Source organism: Fringilla coelebs (genome assembly GCF_963513975.1).
Source record: "Fringilla coelebs genome assembly, chromosome: Z".
Classification (NCBI taxonomy): Eukaryota; Metazoa; Chordata; class Aves; order Passeriformes; family Fringillidae; genus Fringilla; species Fringilla coelebs.
In genome coordinates, this window is record NC_140031.1 from 34,012,991 (window position 1) to 34,036,863 (window position 23,873).

At 39.0% G+C, this 23,873-nt stretch overlaps 1 protein-coding gene across 2 annotated transcripts in view; it reads right to left on the minus strand.

Annotated features, from left to right (window-relative positions):
- Positions 1-18,494, minus strand: part of SLC24A2 (solute carrier family 24 member 2) — a gene marked incomplete at both ends in the record, with an annotated part of 101,672 nt that extends 83,178 nt beyond the window's left edge. For both annotated transcript variants that reach the window (XM_084225084.1, XM_084225083.1), the window contains one exon: positions 17,562-18,494. In XM_084225084.1, the coding sequence (XP_084081210.1) occupies positions 17,562-18,494 (933 nt within the window). The remainder of the gene's footprint in view (positions 1-17,561) is intronic.
- Between the last annotated feature and the right edge of the window lie 5,379 nt (positions 18,495-23,873).

Consider the following 23,873-nt stretch of genomic DNA (forward strand, 5'->3'; position numbering starts at 1 on the left):
TCATACTTGCAACATTGGTAACCTACTGAAAACCACCCCACAAAAATCTGGGCCTTTATGTGAATTTATGTGTTGTGCACAATACACCTGATGACTGATCTGTGATGGGACTTAGCATGCTTATCCATGCTTTCTGGCCTAAAGCATGGATAACGAATTATCTGTATAGACAGGCGAATGGCATTTCCTATTACAAATTACTATAATTACAGAGCAGGAAATGCGATACCATATTTTATAGTAATAACAGTGCACATGCAATAGCTTCTTTTACTTTGGGTCTCAACCGTGCCTCCTTTACCTCTGCCCTGCTTCAGAAACAAGAAGGCGGAGAAAATGGGAAACGTATTTAGGAAAAACTTTAAGATGACATTTTGTTTTCCAACTGCTGCTGAGCAATTAGCTGATGCCTTATCAGATTTCTTGTTTTTGTCTCTAAGTAGGCCCAGCAGGGATACAGAGATCTCCAGGCGATCCATCTGCAAAGCTAGGGGGCTGTGCTTTTATTTTTTTGTGGCTCTTTGCAGCTGAGAGGTTGATCTTCAGCCCTATCACCTCGGGATCGAGCAAGAGACAGAGAGCCACCCGGCTGGCAGCAGCGTGGAGAATCTGCTGCTCCCACAGGAGATTAAGCCCTGTGACAAATGCCATGACAGATCAGCTCTAATCAGCAGCAGCAAGGCTGGCCTGTACAGGAGGTGTCATTTGACTTGCTGAAGAAACTAGTAATATAGCATTAAGAATAATCTGAATTCCTCATCAAACTGAATGGGTAGCACAGTTTTCAGCTGAAGCAAGAAGACCCATACATCTATCAGGATATGTAAAAATTGTATTTTTTCAATATCAGTATCACTAGAGAAACAAACACTCCAATTTTTTATACACACGTTTAAACAGCACAACCTCATTTATCTCTAATGGGCTGATAAAATATCCTCTATTCAAATTCCTTTGAAATCCTCTGAATTCCAAAGGAATTTGAATTAAAAAACAAATCTAAAGGCTTGTTGTAGTTCTAAGTGGAATGTCTTATGTTGAATCACATATTTTCACTGCACAATCTGAAAGAAGGTCACCAGATGGCACTATTACACATTGTCATCCTGATTTCAGTCTCTTAATACACACAGAAAGTTTTTAATTGTGGAAGAACTGGTATTATTATTACTGTGGCATTATATCTATTTGGGGCAAGTGTGACAAGTAGCATCTCTCTTTTAATCTCTGCAGCTGTAACAAGTTCTTCCAGAGGAACTGTCCTCTGAGAACTAGATGTTCTCTTGCAGGTTTAAATACAGACATAAAAAGAGGAAAGGTACGGGCTGTTCTGTTATTTATGTATTTCTCTGCTCAAGGACTAGCGTGTAATGGGAGCACATCACAGCAGGAACGCACACACATTTGCCTATGCTGATTTTTCCTCTTTGGTAAGCAGAAACCCTCTGCTGCTATTGCAGAGAGATTGAAAGCCCTAGGCATACTTGTAATACTTACTTTTCTCTATTATACTGACAGACAGCCAGCATATCCAAGGTGGATCTTGGACCCAATTAAAATGCATCTGCGCAACTATCAGAAAAATACTGCACACTATGAAAGCTGGCATTTGAACCTCTCTTGATTGTCCTCAGCTCATCTTTTAACAACAGGAGCACAAAATATTAACCTTAACACTCCTAACTGCCACAGCATGTACAAATGTTCTGAACAACTCCTGATACATGTATTTTACAACCGAATACCATTGCTCATTTCTATGGCTACTAATCTGTAACCCCCTGATATGTGTGTCATGATTAGTTCTATAGCTTGTTAGAAGTACAATTTAGAAAAGTAATTTAGACTTGCTAATGCTTCAAGGTTATAGATGTTTTTTAGCTTCATTCAGATACAGCTTTGTTGAAAGCTTATACAAGCTGCCTAACAGTTCTTTCCTGACTCACAGGATAAAGAATAAGCCTCAGTAAATTATTATTTTGCTTTCACATATCCCATTCACAACACTTTTTTTTTTGGTTAACTATATCTTATACTTCAACAAACTCATAAGTGGTGAAAAAGGAAAAAAACCAGGCCATAAACTTTGGATGAAAATGGCCAACTGTTACAAGAAGTCCTGACCGACACAAGGTTCGCTGAATTTTTTCTGAAAAAATGCAGTCACTTTTTCATAATCTTGAATGGGATTCATATGATAGCAGAATTAATGAAGGAAGTTTACTTCATGACAAGTGTATTATTGGCATACATGCTGCACTGGAGAAGCTAGCAACCTTGCTGAAGAAAAACACTGGCTAACACCAGAAGCATGACTATTTGTGCCAATAAGGAGCCTAGCTTTTCAGTATTGTATCTAATATTACTGGTCATCTGAACAAAAGGTTTTGGACAGTTCATGCTTCCCTGGACATTCAGTACCCAAGTGGAACCAACAAAAAAGCAACAGAATAGCCACCACAGGCCTGGGAGAGCCCTGCATTTTACAAAATTCACCCAGCAGACAATATAGCAGCACCATATTTTGGAAGTAGTATTTTGCAAAAGGCAGCGACATTTTTTACAGGAAAGGGTGCTGCATTTTATCAAAAGTAAAATTCATAAACACAGATACATTCCGTAGTTATTTCTGATCATATAAATTAGCAGTTCTGCTCAACACTCAGCTTTATATTCATCTCACATGCTTTCATGTACTTGAGTAAGCTTCTTAAATCAGGAGCACTGTAAATTATAGTAATAGTTCAAGCCTAGAAAAACTGTACTTCTATCAAAATTCTCCTTGCTGGAGGGGTTAATATTGGGCAGTATAGCTCCCCTGCAACACAAAAACTGGGAAAGGTACAGGACATCATTATGAGTTAGAAAATACTGCTTCCTTTTTCTGCAACGTTTGATGCCAAACAATGTCATAATGGTCAGCACTTTCTGCACAGAATATGCTGCAATTACACAAAGTCCTTCTAGCACTTTGAATCTATCCAAACCCCATTAAATCCAACAATGCTGATATCCATCTACTGTGAGCAGACAGCCAGTCCCATGCAGCTGTTCAGCTCTCTGCAGTGCACAATCCCTGGCTGACATTTGGAGTTGAAAGAACAGATCCTTTTGCTCTTGATGTCAAGATGCACTTTGCTATTGCAGTCTTTCACAGACTGGCCGAAAGCGTTTCTTGGCCCACACTTTGGGAAAGAGAAATGCAACAATCTCAGTCCCTGACAGCACCTGACAAAGCTGACACATTGGAGCAGAAATGTCAACATATTAGGAAATCAGGTAAGTAATGGCTCCTTGACCAGAACCTGATGGTTTTCTTTATTCTTCCCTTGCTCTAAGAGGCTTGGTGAACAAATTGGACAGCATTGGCCCTAGAAGTGGTCAGGGAGCAGGGACTGAGGCTTACAATTGGCCAATCCTCCACACCCCATCCTCTACATTTAGAAAGAAGGTACTCATGTCTCAAAGGAGGGATTGGCAAAGGGAAGACTGTAAATTTTAGGTTTTCCATGACAAATGGACATTGATATGTATGGTACAGTATCAGTGGATGAAGTAACACAGGCATAACAATGAAATGTGGCATAAAATCCTTATTGAAATGGAAGGAATTCTGCCTTTTAAAAAATACCATTTCCCAATATTAATCTCCTGCACTTATGCCTTATTCTTTTACCCTTACACTGATATAAAAGGGTAATCATTACTTTGACCATTCATTCATAATGCCAAAATAGGGTGATGGTCAGAACCACTGCAACAGGAAGAAACAGATGATGCTCTATATTTCATCAGTGAAATGCCACTGTCTTCTTGCTTCACACAGATGATGTAACACTGACTATTTTAATGGGATGACATCCAAGGATATTCAGGGTTTGGGTTCTTTTTCACAAATGAATAAGGCAGGCATAGGATTTTACAACTGTGAGGAGATCCGAGACATTGTGAAATCAATTACTTGCTGAAATTCAACAAACAAGCTTGAAAGAGCCATGACTGCAAACTGATTTCCTTTTGTTAAGAACTGTATGTACACACCTCCTTACAGCAGGCTCTGCTCCCACACTAAATTGTGAAATATTTGAAAACAACAATTACCATTTAATTGTGAAGACAAAGCACCCAAAAACAGTTATAAGCAGATGGAACAAGAACAATGTAATCTGAATTTTTATAATTAACCACTGTTTTTTCCATTGGAAGCTGGAGTGGCTGGATCCTAGCAAGGGTTTCCTTGCTTTTTTTAGGCAATTTCATTAATTTGCTGTAAATGTTCAGTCATCCACATGGAAGGTTAGAAATTTGATCAATTAAAGAATGGATTATGTAGTTAACCAATACTGTAATTCTCTCAAAGTTAAAAGGATGCCTTATTTTATAAAAAAGATAATCCAGAACAATCTGCTATAAAACATGTGCATTAAGAGTGTCTGTGGCTGCAGTGCCACTTTTCTATGAATAATAGTAAGACTCACTTAATAGCTTATTTGCCCCAAGTACCTGTTTGGAACCATATGTAATATCTACATTCTGACCTGAATAGAAAGAAAGAAGATTAAATGTTCACAGACTAGATTAACACTTAAATATGAGCATTGTATTTTGCTTATATTTTATTTGCTTCTATGGTAGCATAGAAAAACAGTAACTTTAAATTACCTCTATCTCAAAGGTGACCCTGTGCTAAATGGCACCAGGATATCACCCTCACACAACCTGATGTAATTGCAGGTTTTAGAAAAGGCAGCACTGTGGTAATTACTCATGGTATTGCAATAAAAGCACAGGAGACAGCTTTTCAGGCTTCACCAATCTATTGCTGCCAGTGATAGCTCAGATTTTTGCCCAGTTCTAGGTCAGGAGAAGATCAAACATTACGGTAATGATCCTATTGGTGGAGTATTGGTCCACAGCTGGGCAAGGCATGAGCCAGTGTGTGTGTAGTGTGGCCAGCAAGACCAGGGCAGAGATTGTCCCCCTGTACACAGCACTGGTGAGGCCACACCTCAAATCCCGTGCTCAGTTCTGGGCCCCCCACTGCAGGACAGACCTTGAGATGCTGGAGGGTGTCCACAGAAGGGCAATGGAGCTGGGGAAGGGTCTGGAGCACAAGTCTGGGAGGAGTGGCTGTGGGAGCTGGGCTTGTTCAGTCTGGAGAAAAGGAGGATCAGGGATGACCTTATCACCCACTACATAGCCTGAAAGGAGGATGTAGCCAGGTGGGGACCATTTTATTCTCCCAATAACAGTGGATAGGCCAATAGGAAATGGCCTCAAGTTGCACCTGAGTACTAAGAAAAATTTCTTCACTGAAAGGGTGGTCAGACATTGGAACAGGATCATCAGGAAAGTCTCCATATCCCTGGAGACATTTGAAAACAGTGCAGATGCGGTGCTTAGGGGCATGGTTTAGTGGTAGAGCTGACAATGTTATGTTAACAGCTGGACTCAGTAATTTTAAGTGCTTTTTCCAACCTCAATGAATCTATGACACCATAAAAATGCCCATTTCTCTGCAGTGCTTTTATAAGTAACATGAGGAGACTATATTCATAGGTCAGGCAGCACAGCTAAGCCAGGTGAATCTGCAGCCAAGAGCTGGATTCTGCAATTGTCTACATCTTGAGCTTCTTGGTAATTCTGAATGTAGATAAACTAAATCTGAAAATTAGTCTTTGTATTTTTCCAGAGTAGTTTTCTATATGAAGAGCATGTCATTCACAGAGGAAAGTTTTCTTACACTTGATCACTCACAAAAATGTGCCTGTATGTGTACCTAATTAATGAAATAGCTAATAGCTTTTCCTGCCTTTCAGAAAGGAATTAACTAACTTTTCCCATGCCCACTCTTTCTTTTAACAGACACACCCCTTAAGAAGGATGAAACCAGCAGTGGTTTTTAGCAGTGGTCTGGGAAAACACAATTGTGATCCTACCACATAATAATTGCTTTGATATTTATCAATAATCCACATGACAGGACAGATTATGCTGTGAAACACTGAGTGCCCTTTTCCAGTTTGAGTCCAAGGGCAAAGAAAGCTGATAAAGCCTGTTTTGCTTGCTACAAGTACAAAAGAAATTGCTTTTTTTGTTAGCTAGGGGTGATTTAATATGGAGGGAGAGCAGCTCAGAAGCCTGGAATCATACAGTGGCACACAGAGATCAGAGAAACATCCAGGTCATAAATCTCAATGTCCTGACTTTTGGGCTCAATTTCACTTTCATCAAAATCAACAGGAAAATTTGTCATCAACTTCAAAGCTACTTTTCATTGAGTTTAGTCCTTTCCCTCACAAAAGAAGAAAAAATAGTTATTGAAATTATAAAAATCTGCACATATAGGATTTATTCAAGTTCCATTTGACGTTTTTCTCTACTATCCTTCCTAATATTTTAAAGAAGGACAGAAATACTAATGATGGGAAGAATTCTTAAGCAGAAAATGTAGTAACACTTAAAGCTTTGGCAAATGCTTACCAAGATGCTCGAAAACCAGGATGATACAAAATGAGAGCCTGTGCTATCTGGTTTCTTTACACCAAGGCTGACCACCTTTTTCTCAGATGCCACCATGTTCTTGCTTTGCCTCAAGACCATTTTGCCATCAATAGGCTGATCTATTTTTTCTTGCGTACTGTAATCCAATCAAGCAACCAGAAATAAAACTTTCCTACAGCACGCTGTACAATGCTCTATGATGCTTGAAAACCACAGGTTTCTAAGACAATTAAATGAAAGAGAGAACCACATCTTGACCCTTAAATCCAAAGCTAAGGCATGAGTTTGCAATTCTGTCCAGCCTATTACTAAGCCTATTGCTGTTATTTTAGGATGAGAGTCTGTATTTCTTCACACATGTCTATGTATGAGATTATAAATCAACATTTATTTCCCACAGCCCTAAAAAGAAGAGGCTGCATATTTTGTTTTGGGTTTGGTGGGCTTTTTTTAATGCTAAATATACAAACACTACATTCTATGGAAACACTTATGGTGCTGCTTGCAAGTACAAAATGGACACAGGAAGTTATCCAAATAATTCAGTAAGTAATTTCAGTACTAATCTATTTGAAAATATTGATTTTTAAGATTGATATTTGTAAATAGTTACTAATATATTTGCAAATGTATTGTAAGAGATAGTTAGGAATGGGCGCAGAAACATTTCTATTACTTTGTTTAAAAGGACTTACACTTTACAGGCAACTTTAAACAAAGCAAGCAATAAATCCTCACCCCAACTTTATGCAGTTTCTTACTTATGTAACAAATTTTAGTTACTGTAATTACAGCTGTTAGCCTTTCACCTGAATAAGGAATGCCTTTTCTCTCTCGGCACGAAATGTCAGGTAGCAAAGAAGAGCACCATAGGCCATTCCCATGATAGAATAAAATCATGATTACATCACCGTAAAGCAAGAAATCATCCCAGTTCAGTGATGTAGATCTCCTGTTTCTATCTCTGTAGAGGTACAGGATAAAGAATGTGATACATTAGGTGCAGTAAAATATGTCCATAATTCAGTACATTGTGTGCTCAGCCCCAGGCAGGACTGTTGTTTGTTGGTTGGAAAGAACCCATATTTAAGAAGAAAACACAGATTATTTTCCTCTGAATAACTAATCCGGAACAGTCCTATGAGGAATGCGCTGCTCACAAACTTTAAGTGTTTGAGTGAGCCTTACGGAAAAGGGTTACTAGGCAGAAGAGAGGTGAGATGGTGTAGGAAGCAGGTGGATGACCATCCTAGAGATTGGCACCATCGGTGACTCCCCTCCTGCGCCTTTCAGAGTGACGCTGTGCGCACACGTGCACTCGTACACGCGGGTGTGCCCACACACGCACAGATGGGAGATGGCTCTGGCACACACCACAGTGAGACAGTCAACAGGCTGCAATGTCACTTCATTACAATGTCCAGAGTAGGGTCCAGAGCGGCAGCAAGTAGTGGTTTTATTAACACAAAAAACAACGGCAATATTCCTCTGCAAAGTGGTCCCAGGCTCATTCTCTGACTAAACTTCAAAGGAATCATGCCAAGGGTTTTGAGAGGAGACTCAGGTATTCTGCCTGTGACTTCTGGAGAGAAACTAGCATTGCTGTATGTGCTTCCAAAAAATTCATTCAGATCTGGAAAACTTAACAGCTTTCCAGGATTTGCAATATAAAGAGGAAACACTAACTTCTTGTTAACTCAGACTTTGCAGAGTATTTAATAACATTTATATCACTGCAGCATTTAAAAATTCAGCCCAGATGAAGACTTCAAACAGAATATGCCTCTACCCAGCCACATTCTAAATGAAAAGAAACTGTAGTAAATAAATACAATTAATACTAGGAATAAAGCAGAAAGCCAGGAAAATTTAAATAAAAATATATGGAAACAAAATTAGCTGTAAGACAGCATGATGCTTTCAAATTATTTCAGTTGACTTGAAAAATCCATAAGTAACTAATAATATGAATTATTTCAAACAACTCCTGGACAAAGAAATTTTTGGGGTTCTAAAATCTGTGGGTTTTCCACTCAAACATTTGATTGCCATAAATTTTAGGTAAATGATAACTTTGTGCCTAGTAGCAAAAGAAGGACTTTCATTAGAAATTTCATAAAGCTTGCAGCACAAACAAACAACAAAATTAACATCTGATTAATCCCCAAAGAGGTGCTCATCCTCTAATGTTACAAACCCTGCAAACTTCAACCTTCTCCCCTGGGTAAAAGTCTACATAACTGGACAGGGCTCAAATGATGCCCTGAAGGTCACCAAGCACAGGCTGTGACTGCAGACGTGCCTTTTCCTCAGTGATCTATATCAGCTAGAGCTGTTTTACAGCAATGTGAGAGGGTGAAGAGTTTACACTAGCTGGTTATGCAATAAATGTCACTGGTATTACTGCTGACTTCAGACTAGACTAACAGCATTAAGCAGTTAAGAGGTGATAAAGCAGGATTAATTCCTGAGGAAAATTTTTTATTAATTTGTCAGCACAGTTTGTAGTACAAATTCCCTGCTACCTTTGTTCTTCCTCACACAGGAAAACATTTTGCGCCAATCTGTTATTCCCTTAAGAGTAGGACCTCGCAGCAGTTTAAATATCATTGCATAGACACACCTTTAAGTCTGTTTTCGCACAATCACCTAAAAGGAAATCATCCAAGATCACAGCTATTTGTGGCTGTTCAGGTAAATCACAATATGGACGACAAGGGAATGGTTATGGAACAGTGCAAAACACTGTAACTTCACAGTAATTGTTCTTTGAGCTGCCCTGATGAAATTGTACCTGACAGGGATTCCAAAACCACCCAAAGTGAGGGAATGGTTAGGGCAGGGCAGTAGCTATACCACTAGATAAAGCTGCTTCAGAGGCAATGTGAGCTCTGAAACCTCCACCTGCTGCAGAAACAAATACATGATCAACACACTGAATTCTCATTGCTCTCCCCAGCCCTGAGGCCCACTTCTGTTACCAGCAAGACAGTGGCTGCTGTTCCAACACAGCATTTTTTTCCATTTCCTTTTTTCAGATCAGAACACAGGTAAGCGAACAAACCACCAATGAGAGCAAATAACTAATTTCCTCAAAGATACAGGTATTGCCTGCAAAATAACAAAATGTGGTAATGCACTACAATATATATTCTGTCAGATGCAATTTGTTGGCCAAAATTATGCCCTAAGGCTGCTCTAACTTAGGATTTTCAGTTTGCCTCTGATGCTGACCTGTGCTTAACAATACAATTACAAGAATTTCAAATACACAAATTTACAACAAGACCAAACTAAATTCAAGCCATCTGATCTGACTATTTTCCCCAAAAGCAAAATAGAGCATCAACAGTACTGTTTTGACTTAGGTCCTGCAATACAAAAAGGTGCTGCCTTCTACCAGATATTTCATTGACGACACTCGTGAAGATCTATTGCAAGATCATACAGAGAAATAAGCTACTTCTTTAAATCACTTCTTGGACATCTATGTTTAATAAATAATCAGCAACTCAATGACAGCTTGGGTGAGGAGGAAAAGACTGATGGTACGCTAACTGTACAAAAAGTTGTATGCATAACAAATCATATTCTTCTTATCAGGTACTGTGAATCACATTTTTCTTTTTCCCATGACGAATTTCTTTCCCCTGAGGAAGGAAACAGTGATTTCATACAGTTATCCAAGCACCTAGTCTAGGGGAGACCAGGTTATCATCTCATACTGTGGTAGGAAAATTAAAAATAGTAAAAAATATGTGCCTGGCTCAGAACAATAAAGTGTCAGGAGCATTCTGTAAGGCATTCTACTTGAGAGACCAAATTTCCAGCATTTTGAAATGCACAGCTAAGTACTATTAAGATATTTGGTTTCCACTGATACAGAAAGATAGTGATTTTCAGGAGTACGCAATGAGCGGTTTTAAATTTAAAAAAAATAAACTCACAAAACCAGTCACCTTTCTTTTTCTAAGCCACCTATATCTCATGATACATATCTGTGCGCAATAAATTAATCATAATTACCCAGTATTTGGTCAATCTTGTCATTGTAGGTTCTAAAAAACTGTCAGTGCCAAGAAAGCATTTGGCCAATAGCACATGTACAGCTGCAAAGATTAATGGAAGCAGCGATTAAGTAAAATAATAAAAAGTGATGTTTAAATAAAAGCTGTCTGAAAAACAACAGAACATGGCTGATTTAGGTCAAGGTGAAGGAATTGGCATTTGTTCTACAGAGTAATTAACATCACACTAGTCACCGTTTGCAGGTTAGACAAAACTTGGTACATGTCTTGGGAGAAATAAGGATGTCTTATTTTTTATATTGAAGTTTATTTTAGAAACAGTCAAAAAGTGGTTGTTAGAATGTCTTAAGAGTTACAGGTTTTACAGCTGCTCATTTACACTCATCTCCGACACATCTTCCCATCTGTTCTATATGCCATGTATAAAACACTTTTAATACTCATTCATCCCACACAGATCTTTTCAAGAGAAGCATGGGCACATACCTTATTTTAAACAACTTTCCTGATCTCCACTTCTTTACCGCTTTTATCGCAGGGCTCTCTTTGTTGTGAACACACTATCCCTTACCACGAAAAAATTCAAATTTGTTATAATCTTATTCCATAGTTACAAAAGCAAAATCCATGAATTCTTGGGGGAAAAAAAAATCAGATGAGAAAGGACACACTAGAACCTATTTTCACACCTCTACAGCTGGCAGTGGAGAACTGACTCCTGCTAATACAACCAAAAAAACCACAGATCATTAGTAGGAAAGAAGCACTTCATCAAACCTAATTTTTTGGCCTGTGGCCCTGGCAGCATAGTGCTGGCTGCCTGGGGAATGTCACCACTCAGAAAGGCCAAGGTCACTCTGAAGTCAGCAGTGCTCAGAGCATCACACACTCCAAATGTGGCACCCTCGACACTGCAACAAGCACTGCCCTGGGCAGCTTCCACTACCCACATACCACATCCACAGCTAAAACCTATATTGTGGGGTGGTCACTATTGCCTTTTAAAACAAGACCAGAAAAGTAGGGGAGTCAACTGTGCCTTGCCTCTCAAAAATTCTACATGATGAGTGTGGCATCAACTTAAAATGGGCAGTGAATGTGGGAGATCTGTATGTAATTTCATAAAAGTTGAGCACTCTCGTCCCCAAAATCTCAAGACTTTGTAAAAGCCTTTGGATTTTGTTAAGTATTTGTCTGAGAGGTAAATCTGTAGAACTATATTGGGGGGAAAAGTAGAGGAATATGGGTCAGATAGAAAAGCCGTACCATACTGCTGCACCTGTGTCTGGCATTTCTGAACAAGCCTCTAAGCACAAAACAGACTTCTGAACCTCTTTTTGATTTTAAAGTAAAGCTCCTCCAGAGATTAAGCACCCCAAAGCTGGCTGACATTTTGAGGTCTGGTATACCAATTTGGGTGAAATTCTACTGGCTCCCAGAGCTCTCACATTCTGTGAAGGATCTGGAACAAAGTATCCAAAACTGAGATGATGGAGGGAAAAACATTTCTGAAGTCCCCTGATTCCTTCTCTTTGTACAGCTTCTGGTACAAGAAATTTAACCATGTCTGGAGTTCTTCTGAAACACAGCATGGTGAACATTTGCCAGCACACCTAGTTTTGCACAGCCTCTAAGATGTATCATTTGACTTCTTTTTAATTACATATGCTTTTAATTTTTAAATATATTGATGGATATTTTGTCCCCTTGCTGTTTATTAATTGTGGCACAGTTCTAGACTTCTTTTTCCCATCATACTTAACAAGGGTGGCATCTTAGTGGATGGCCATGTGTTAAGAGCATTTAATCTACGCTACACTTGCATGCTGTCACTTTTTGCTCGTTATCAAAGGACATACATAAAAAACCAAGAGAGTCCAGGGGTGAAAACTATAATCGTGGCTTTGTGGTCAATAAATTACGAGAAGCACTAAAAGAAACTGAGAATAGTATCCATTTCACTGTACTAATGGTTCCATATATAAAGTATCAGCCTATGGCTATGTTAGTTAATAGTCCTAAATTGAAACAACAATGCTAAAAACTCAAGGCAAATTAACTCATAGTTACTGCTACTGGAGTAATATTGAATTAAAAGAGAAGTAGATTGAAAGTTTCTGAGAGACTAAAAGCAGATAAAACATGACAAAACAAAACCAGACATTTATCTAAACAAGAGATGGTTCAATGTCAGTGCTGAAGTTTTTGTTTCAAACATGTACTTAAAACAATGCACCTATCTTGCAAGATCCAGATAGTCATAGCTCTGTGTTCATACACATGCTTGCACAAGTAGACCAACTGAGAAATGTCTCTAGAATAAAAGTAAAATCTTCCTAAGAACAGTGAAACACTATGAACAACGAAAAGTATGAAAAAAAAAATCTTCTCTTGGTAGTGAAAAGAAAGAAAGAAAGGAAAGGTTATTCTATGGACAGAGTTACAGTTACTGGGTCTGTGGATTCAAAACGAAGAAGCCCTGAAAAAGGGAGTTTCAGCTTTTATTGTATGCATGCAGGTAATTTGTGTTGTACCTCGAACATATATTAGATCAGACATTATAATAGTGAATGTGCATGTGCAGTGCTAACAAACCACCAAGCAGAGAAGTACCTAAAATACTGTTACTTTCCTTTAGAATGCAAATACTGCCATTAAGTACACCGTGGCAACAGTTGAGATCATTGTGGCTCTTAAAATATCACACACAATCTATTCAAGTTTCTTAAGACAACAAAATTGGCAATAAAATAATAGTTACACTGTGTTGGTAAAAATAGCTCATTTTCCAAACCCAGTTCTCTGTAAATGTAGAAAAACTGCAACTGTCTTGTATATAACATAAGCTATTCATCTAAAATGGTACTGTCAGTGAAACAGATGTCATTGCACAATATCCCTGCACCACCTACATTCTGTTCTCCTAGTTGCCAAACAGAACTGTTTTGAATTATTTACTGAACAATCAGATTCAAGCATTTCTGCAATGATCTCCATGCTACATTAAAGGAAAAAAAGTACTTAAAACTGAAATGCAGTTCCACATGATGTTTTGACATGACTTAATACATTCAACATATCTTCACCAACACAGATGATGAAGAATAGACTGAAGTCTTCCCAGAAAAATTTAAAAAGTCTTATTTTTAAGATGTTTGTCCATCAACTTCTTCTGTTTTCCTCTTCATGCCTATTATAATAAATTTCAGGTTTATGTTTTTAAATATCTTTGTTCAGCTGAGGAAGATACCAAATTAATACCAAAGTCTCCACCTCAGTTCTAACCTATCTGTTCTTCGCAGGATAGCTACCTAAACTCTAAAAATCATACCACAGAATAGGTTAAGCTGGAAGGGACTTCTGGGGACTTCTGTAGGTCCCATTCAGTGTGACTTGTTAGGGACCCATCTTGATCTGCATATTCCATACGCCATCCTACGCTGTGGAACTCAGCCATCTGGTTTTTATCCTGCCTTTTAATGCTGTCCTGGTTTTTCATCTATCCTCCTTTTCTTCATCCTTTTCCCAGTGATCTCTGGAGTTCATCAGTAACAGACTGCCATCAGGCTTCCTAGGGGGTGGCATGAGGCACAGAACTATCCACAGTTCAAACAGAGCCTTGCCAATGAACCCTATGAACCCTAAATGCAAAAAGATCTGTAGTCTATTCTCACCAGTGCCACAAAATCGTTCCAAAAACTGAAGCTACCAGATTTTCTTAACCTGACACTTTAATAATCCAGACTGTATATGTTTGAAAGCATGTGAAAGAAAATAGTGAGCACAATGAAATTTATATAGAGTACTCTGTCTGCATTCACATTTGTGCAAGCAACCAACACACTAAAGAAAATAAGATTGGAAGTTCAAATAGTCACAGTCTTCTAGTACAAAAAGATGAACTTTAGTTTTTAAGAATGGGGATAGGAATCTAAAAGGCATCTACGGACATCTGCATGCATTCCAGCAACCTGATGAATACACTTAGAGCAAATGAAAGCTAGACAAAAAAAGCAGATCATATCTTTCCTCATGGGAAATACTGTCCTTGAGAACGTAAAACTTTCTTCAACCTCTCAAGACGACTGAGAATGAAAGCACTGAAATTAACATTAAAACACATTTTAGTATCTCAAGATGTTTCTCATCTGATCAGTTTTCTACTCCTTGGTACTTGTTTGCTAATAAGCCACCTAACCCTTCACTATCCAGCTTTATGATGCCTTATTTAGACTTCTCAAATTTGTTGAGCTGCTTTCAGATTACAACAGCCTTAAAGGTAAATACGACACACACGTTTTTTTGGCAGAATACTTGCCAGTTTGGCAGCAGCTGAATCAACAACAGATAGGAAGAGGGAGTTTTGGTTAGAGGAAAGAGAATTTTCTCTACTCTCCTGAAATTAAAATATTTCAAGAGATTTTAACACACCCAGTTCCAGATAGCTGCCTAGCAATTTTCTGGCTCAATGGGGGAAAAGAGAGTGAAAAAGTTTCCATCAGAAACAACTGAGATTGCAAATTCTGTGTTCAGTATGCTAATTTGATACATACAATTGTACATACGCACTCTTGATGAGTGGAAGCAATCTAGGCTAACAGTTAACACTGTAGGAATGAAATTTTTTTTGCCACCAAAAGCCAAGATTATCACTTCAGTGATACTTATAAACCTCAGTGGTTAGGAAATAAACATGCATATGCACTGCATTCACTACGAGGCACCAGACCTCAGACTCTAAAAGCACCTTATTCTTTGCTTTAGACAATAACTTCAAGCTGAAAGTCCTAAGCATCTCTATCAGGTTTAGGACTAAAAATAATAGGTTTGGGGGGGTTTTTTGTTTGGTTAGTTTTTTGCTTTTTTTTTTTTTTTCCTATTTCTTAATTTAAAAAGCAGTCTAATAATAGCAAATAAATTAAAAGAGAACTTTACTGAGATTTTATCCAACAAACATAATCTATGACATCCTTGCTATAAGAAAATAATTTCATTCATCCTGCTTAATGGTGTTCAACTGAAGAATAAAATAATTCATAATGACTTATCTTTTCAAAGTGTAAGTGGAATATTCAAAAATATGTCTTAACAGCATAGCTCACAGAGTAAAAACATGGTCTGACACCTTGAGAAGCTATTTTTCCCAGGAAGTAGAAAACACGTATTTGCTGAATTGTTACAAAATTAGAACATCTTTCACCTTTCTTCACCCCTCAATGATTTATGGATACATTATTTTATCATTTTAATTAAATTTAATTCAGGAAAATTATTTTCATGAAACATATAATGCAATGCTTGTGGTTTTAGGAACAGTAGCCAATTTTTGATTTTTTTAAACCCCATCTGAAATCTTTGTACCTATATTATAAACAAACTGTAAGTAATTAAAATGTTAAACAATAGCTGAGATGTCCTAAAGGTATCCTTTTAAAATCAAGTCCATCTAGAGTACTTCAAATATAAATAATGTTCAAAATGACTCGCAAATTATTTATTCTCCTGCTCGGCCAAAAATAATTTAACACTGTGATATACAGCTGCTCTCCCTTACCTTGTAGTCTGGACAACACCAGGCAGTTACTTTTCATATTGATAATTGCTTCAGACCCATTACAGATTTTTTTTTTTTTTTGTCCTGTTTTGGACAAATGAAGTTTTCTTTGTATACCATAGTCATTCTATCATCACATATTTTTAGCACTAACTGTCAAAGGACTTACAGTGCACTATGAACTCTTAGATTATTTAGGAACCAACTAATGTAGTTAAAGAAGCCCCTTGCTAATTAGAGTGAGCATTTTGTTGGTGTTGACCCTTCTTTTCATTTACTTATAAAATCCCAAAAATGCCGTTTGAGAGAGATAAAGATGAGCATGCTGATTTTGGGAAAAAAAAAACCAAAAAGGAAAAGATAAGGTTACAAGTAAGTGTACAGCTGTTAAACCTGGTTAGAGAACACAAGGGAAAAAAATGAGACTGTTTGGGCTTTAATTTTGGTAGTTTGTGGCTTGCCCTAAAACTGAATGTGCCTGTCACAACTTTTAAAATATCCAGCTCTGTTATGTCTCCCTCCTCCTGTTTATGTGCCTGGGCACTTATATTGGTGGATTGTGCCTCTTCTGAACGATTTCATATATGACTGCTAAACAAAAGAAACAGAACTGTGAGCAGCTAGGTCCCTGATAATTTGAATAATTACTGCATAATAAAACCTTATCTGATGAATATACCCAAAGTTATATAAAACCAGACATTCCAAGCAACATCTTGCCACATGCATAAGTATTAACCAGCTCAGCTTCATAGGTCCCTTAAATACTGCTTGCTTTAAGAAGAAAGCTGTTTAAAAGACCATCGTAATTGCTGAAGACTCACAAGCCCTCTGTGCATAAATTTCATTATCTGCTTGTGGACAAAAATTAGTTTGTATAGTTGAAAATAGCATATGGGAAACCATCCTCCTTAAGCAGAGAACCTATGACTTTTGCCACTGTGGTCACTCTTCTCATGAGTTTTTTTCATGTAAGTACCACTAATTACAACAGGAAGTTAATGTTGCATTATCAGGATTGGTAGATGAAAAGCACGTATAAAAATACCATTTGAATTATTTGCATCTTCTCTGAAGAAAAAAGTGCATTGAAAGTCTTTAGAAAGCCAAATTTTGTCACAAGATCCTCCCCAGATATTGTCACTGCTTAATCCAAAAGCTTAGGGAAAAAATAGCTCAGACCTCATCAATGTGCCAAAATGCTGAGTAAAGGTTTATGTCTTTTTGCTGTCGCTTTATTTCTTGCTTTCTATGTGATCAGGATAATTCTGGAGTTAAAAGCTATTGATTTACTAGAAGGCTACTTTTGTTTTTTATTTTAAATAATATCAGTTTGATTGAACAAAAAGACATTTGAGAAAAACATGGAACTTTTCTATATTGACCTCTGTACTGCATTAGAAGCTTTACGCTATAGAAGGACTTAGCACTTATAAGGACATTAGTACATATAATTCAACTAAAAATTGACCAACCTTTCCTTCAGCATCTGTTGTTACCTTCTCAACTTTGTTCCTGTTTAAAAATTTCTTCACCAATTCTTCTACTTGGACATTGAACTTCATAAACGTCACATAGAAAAAATATGCTGTCAGGAGTGTTACGCTTTCCCACCACATGATGAAGTTATCCAGAAAAAAGATGATTAGCAAGATCAAGTCAATGATGTAAAAGGACATATCTCGAAAGAGTGGCCACCAAGTAAGGTTCAAGATCTCTTTAGAAAATAAAGCACACATTCCAATAACAAATAGGATATTGAACACAGCAGATCCCACTATTGTACCAATGCCAACGTTGCTGTGGGATATAAACACTCCTATCAAAGAAGTGAAGAGTTCTGGGGCTGACCCACCAGCAGCCATGAAGGTTGCCCCTGCCACATCATCAGAAATGGCCAGTTTTTCAGTGATGACAGTCAAGGAAGGAACAAAGAACTCATCACAGACTATGGCTAAGGCTATAAACATGTAAATCATTCCAATTATATGGAGGATCACTGCTCCCTGTCTTCTCTCCTCAAGAGAGAAAAGGTCCTCGGGGTACTCTCCCTTTGCATGATCATCTGTTTCATTGTCGTGCCCAGCTTCATATTTCATAGAAGCATGTGGATCTGGAGTGCCATTTTCATTCTGTTCCGGGAAATCCAAGAGAGTTCTTTGGTGCCCACGCACCGGCTTTTGGCTATCTAGGCTGCTGACCAGCGCCATGCTATGTGGCTCCATCTTGAAAAAGGCACTCATTGAAAGTGAGAAAGTACTAATGGCCACTACACTGACAAGGAGCCCTACAATTCGTATCAGTCTCAGTTTTTTCCTGACATTCTGGTGCCACCTGCAACCGAACACTGGTTCCGCCAAACACCACTCCTCTAAGACACCAACAACAGTTTTTTTCTGAAGAGCCATTTTGTGTTCTGTGAGAGATGCTGAGGGAGTCAGATGGACTGTTCCTTCATACTTTTCTCCAGTTTTGAAGTTAGAAGTGCTGTAAGAGTCTTCCCAGAATCAAGTGCTTTTACTCTTCACCGGACGTATTTTCTTCATTCGTCTTAAAAGGACAAACATTGATATTAGTGAAATAGGGAGTGATTAGAAACTTACGAAAGCATTTTACAGACTGGGTTACATTTAAGATTTGAAGCAGAATATGTAACACAAACCTCTGTCACATCCCATCAGACAGTGCAATTATATGTTTGTTTAAGCAGTAACCCCATGGATAACAATTTACCAACACTCATTTTATGCCTCTCCTATGCCGCTGAGCCACTGCTCTCCTCAGTTGCTAACCAAAAAAAAAAAAAAAAAAAAAAAAAAAAAAAAATCCTAGTGGAAGGTAAAAACTGTCTCCAGATGTTGTACAAGAATGAAGAAACTATTATTTTAATGGATACACCAAAGATTGCTACCTGCTGTAATTACTTTCCACTATGAACATGTAATGTCCAAATCCCAAATGCAGGGACAATAGTGCCAGGGAAAGCAATCAAAGTGCTAACAAGCATCTCATCAGACCTTTAGACAGCTGAGGCAGCATTAATTGAAATGTTATGTGTGCACAGAGTAACAGTCATTGATGGGTAAGTAGAACACTCTGATGCTGGAACAGGATTGAAATGGGAGTTTCTTTAGCTCCACTGCAAAATCGACACAGGTTTTTAGAGAGAACTTGGTTTCCTTCTGATCAGAGCTAGGACACTGTCTTGGATGAGTCAAGACAAAATTTCCAGTCTCCCCTCATTTTGTTTTGATCCCTGTCATGCATTCAGAAATAAATGTAGGATGTTACTAAGAATACCTATGTTGTACCTTTTAAAAGTGCTCCTCTTACTAATACTTAAGAAAATTGTTTAAATTTACACAAGAGTGGATCCTGAAACAAATGAAATGATAAGGAATTATGCAAGAATGACAATTCATATATGCCAGATATGAGCGTTCTTGACTAACAGCACTTTTAACACAGGAAAAAAATCTCTAGATAATAATAGGTGTTTTGGTTAAGGAATTTGAAGAACATTTGTAATGTAGAAGTTAGTTACATATATGTCTTTCACAGTTAGTTGTATTTTATATGAAACAAAATATAAGATACTTTCTGAATAAAACTAAATGTTAGTCTTTACAATTACTGCCCAAAAATACTTTGTTACATCTCTTAACCGAGTCATTTGTAGCAGGACCTTAATATTGAACATTCTATCAATCAGCAGAATAACTGACTTCGTATTCCCAAATACAGGATTACAGCTATTACAGGCAGCTATCTCCCTAGAAGTTATTAAGTCATTCTCAGTTTCTCCTGATTTTTTCAAACAGTTTCCACACTAAGATGTCATAGAGACATACTTCATCCGCAAGATGCGGCAGCACAGCAGAGATATTTATTTTCCACCCCAGGGTTAACACTTGACGGACTGCCACAAAAACATTTAGCAGGAAAGATACCGGAACGGCACCACCACCGCTGCCGCGCACAGCCGGCGGCGACGGGCCGGTGTCCGCGCTCCCTTGGCCATTACGCGGACGGGATGCAGGAGAAGCGCTCCGGCTGTCCCCTGCCCTGGCACTCGCACGGCACAGCTCAGCCAGACCGCTCCCGACACGGCGGACCCCAGACCCCGACGGAGCGCAGCGCAGCCCCCCGCCGCCCCGCCTTCTTCCCCGTCCCCGCACGGAGATGCCGCAGAGCCTCGCCTAACTCAGCCCAAGTTCGCACCGCTCCGCCGAGCTCCGCTCCACGCCGCACAAACTTTTTCCACCTCCGAAAAGGGAGCGGGTCCAGCCCCAAGAGCGGAGAGCCGCGGAGGCACCGACCGGGGGCTCGGGGCACCGGTCGCCCCTCGGCAGCCGGTACCGCCCATGGAGGCGGGAATTTGCGGATGGGAGTCCCCGCACCGCCGCAGCCCAACCCCCGCCCGCGCTCTCCGCCGGCGCTCACCCGGAGCTGCGCTGCGCTGCGCGCCGGCCCGCGGCCGCTCGGCAGGGGCACGGCGAGGAGCGGGATGGGGACAGGGACGGGCGGCCCGAGCACAGCCCCGCGGCACCGACTGCGGCGGGCGGCGGCAGCGGGATCCGCCCCGCGCAGGCGGGGCAGGCGGCGCCCCGCCCCCGCCCGCCGCGCTCCCACGGGAGTTGGGTCACCGGCCAAGCGAGGGGGGCAAGGAATTTATTGTTTTTCTCTTTCGCCTTCATCCTGGGTTAGCTGGCGCCGTTTCAAGCGAGGTAAAATTCAGCGCATCTAGCAAAGGTAATAAGCCTCGAAGAGCGGGGCTCTTTTAAAAAGGTGAGGCCTTCTGTTCAAAATATCCTATATGCCAAATGAAGGGCAAGCAGGAAATGAAAGATAAGGACGTTTCATTTAGGTTTTGATTTAAGGAAGACAACATATCCATGATTAAGTTATTTGTCATGATTAATTTACTGCTGAACAGAAATTCCTTCAAACTGCATTTCAAAGTTGCTAAAGATAACAATAAAGATGCCCTGTACACACGAGAAAGCAGGAAAATTCCTTATCCAGATCTGTCCCCTTCTATTTTGATCTTCTGTTTTCAACATTAGTAGCTCCCCAATAAACTGTGCTGCATTAAGTAAATGCTTCAAAATTCACAAACATTGAAACAGTTACAATGCAGCTCTGCCATAGCTAATTTCATGTGATGTGTGCTGGAGATCTATTAGAGTAAACAGGTGATGCTCTTTTGCAATACCAGTTGCACTCCTCTTCTATAGCATTGTTAAACAAACCTATTTGGTAATCCATGGATAAACCAAAGTAATCCAGTGTAGGTGGGCCAACATGCCAAGAAGACCCTGATTGGTTCAGGGCAGTTTAAGAAGAATCTCATGTGGAAGTCCTTGAAAAATGCAGTGCCCAGACAAGAGCAAAGATATTTGAGTTGGAGCAGACACTGAGATCTGGGAAAAGTTTGGTAAACAGCTCACTAACACTTCTCTGCTTTCAGCGACATACTTTGCACATTCTGAAAAGCCCTACTGTAGGAGGTGAACTCTCAATCTCTTTGGGGTAAATAATAACCTCTTACAGTTTCTACTTTCTTCATTTTGAACTCTGATTTCATCCTTTGGCAAACAGAAAATAACTGTTAATTGGTGCTTCACAAAGAATACAAAAATTTAAGAGTTTATCTTAAGTGATAATACACGGACATTATAGGTATTATTAGGAATTACATGAAAAGTAAGGACTGTTAGGGTAGGCCTGGCATGCACATTGTGCTTATATTTCCACACTGACATTTTGTAGGACTGTTTGGGCTGGTTGGGCTGTTCGGTTTGCCCTTGGCATTAATGGGCAACTCATAAATTCTAAAGACTTAGGAGATGGCAAAATGGGATACGCCAAAGTACAGCAGGCATCTTAGAAACTATGTGGCCACAAAAGAGATGTAAAAGGTTTTGAAGATATTGCCAAAACTTCAATGGTTTCTAGTGAGAGCCACAGCTGAGTCACACACACAAAGTGCACTTTAAGGCCAGAGTCTGCTCGTGCAGTGTGCTTTTATTTCATGTTTCATATTGGGAGGTGGTCATTAGTGGCTGACGGTTGATGGAGGGGCCTGTTGATCGTCACAACTTGCCTTTGTTTAGTCTCATGATGATGCAAGGACACATGTGGAGATTGCTTTTAACTGTGCTCCCAGAGAACCCACATAGATAAGAATTAATTAAAACGTGGATTTACTTCTGTGTCCACATATGCAAGACCTAAATGAAGTAGCTGCATCTAAATGTTCAACCTGTGCCTGCTATACAGTGTGACAGGGATTAAGGGTAGGTATGCTTATAAAATTTCTTGTGACTGCTGGATTATTGGCTTGCAGTCTATGAGAAGTAGACACTTGAAAAATATCAAAAATGGTTTTACAGCTTCACAGACGGTCCTGAGGCAGGCTGAGATATGTGCATAGTATCCCAATTTTATCAATTTATGAATTAAAAATTGGAAGTAGGTGGCTTTTAGAAATGACCACAGGGAGAATATGTAGAAAATCCCCTATAATTATGCTATTACATTCCCTAGAGTGTTATTATCTAATATCTGAAAGTCCATGTATCTGAATTCTGATATCCATCTGTTTCTCTGTAGTTGCAAAGATTTTTCTCTCAACAATAAAAATGTGTCACAAGCTAGGGACAATAATATCTATAACAAAAATTATGTGGCTCACAGATGGGTATCTCTACCAATGACTTAAAAATTTTGAATCACCTGACCCATCCTCATATAAATGCTGCCTACTAATCAGGAGAGAATTAAATAAGCACAGTTACATTAGTATAAGAAGGATAATAACAATAAAAGAAATTCCTTTTTTTTTTCCTCACAAAATTAAACACCAGAGTATATCCTGGTTAAATACAGAATAACTAAATTATTTGAGTGGAGCAACATCCACCTCAGAGCTGTTCAATGTTTCTTTAAAAAGAGGAGAGAAAGTACCTCTGCTAAGTGTGTGACTAGGTTTTCATTTTTATTTATATTTATGCTGAATATATACTTTAATACCTTATCTGTAATTTACTGCATCATGTGTGAGGAGTCATCTGAATTCATAAGCCACTCTACTTTACCAATTCCTATTTTCAGGAAGCTCCAAGAAGTAAAACTTTTGTTTGTTTCTTTGTTTGTTTGGGTTTTTTGTTTTGTTTTTGGTTTTGGAACAGGATTTTTGTTTTGTTGCTGTTGTAAACCTTAGACTTGGTAAAAGCAAGCACAGAAGTGGTTTTTGTGCTGGAAAGGGAAGGAAGAGGGAGTCAAATGAAAAATCCTAAATAACAACATCTCTAAGTACCCCAGCAGTACCTTCTAAAGCTGGAAGATAAAACTGATGAGGAAGTTACCATGACTACAGAGGCGGCATATTTGAATGAAAATGGATGGTAAGCTTTTAAATGCTAATTGCAGTTGGGAACAGGTGACATTTGAAACATCAAAATTATTTCACACTTTGCCACTTTTAACAAGTGAAAGAGGACAGAAAAGATGACAACTTAGAGTTAATATAAACATTGGTTCTGGTTTCAGCTGGGATAGAGTTAATTTTCTTTCTAACAGCCACTGTGGGGTTATATTTTGGATTTGTGGTGGAAACAACGTTGATAAGTCAAGGCTGCTTTATTACTGGTTTTATTACACAGGGTCAAGGCCTTTACTGTTTCTCACCCCACCAGCAAGAAGGGTGAGGGTGCTCAGGGAGCTGGAAGGGGAAACATCCAGACAGCTGAATGTCATTGACCCAAAAGGTATCCCAGATCATA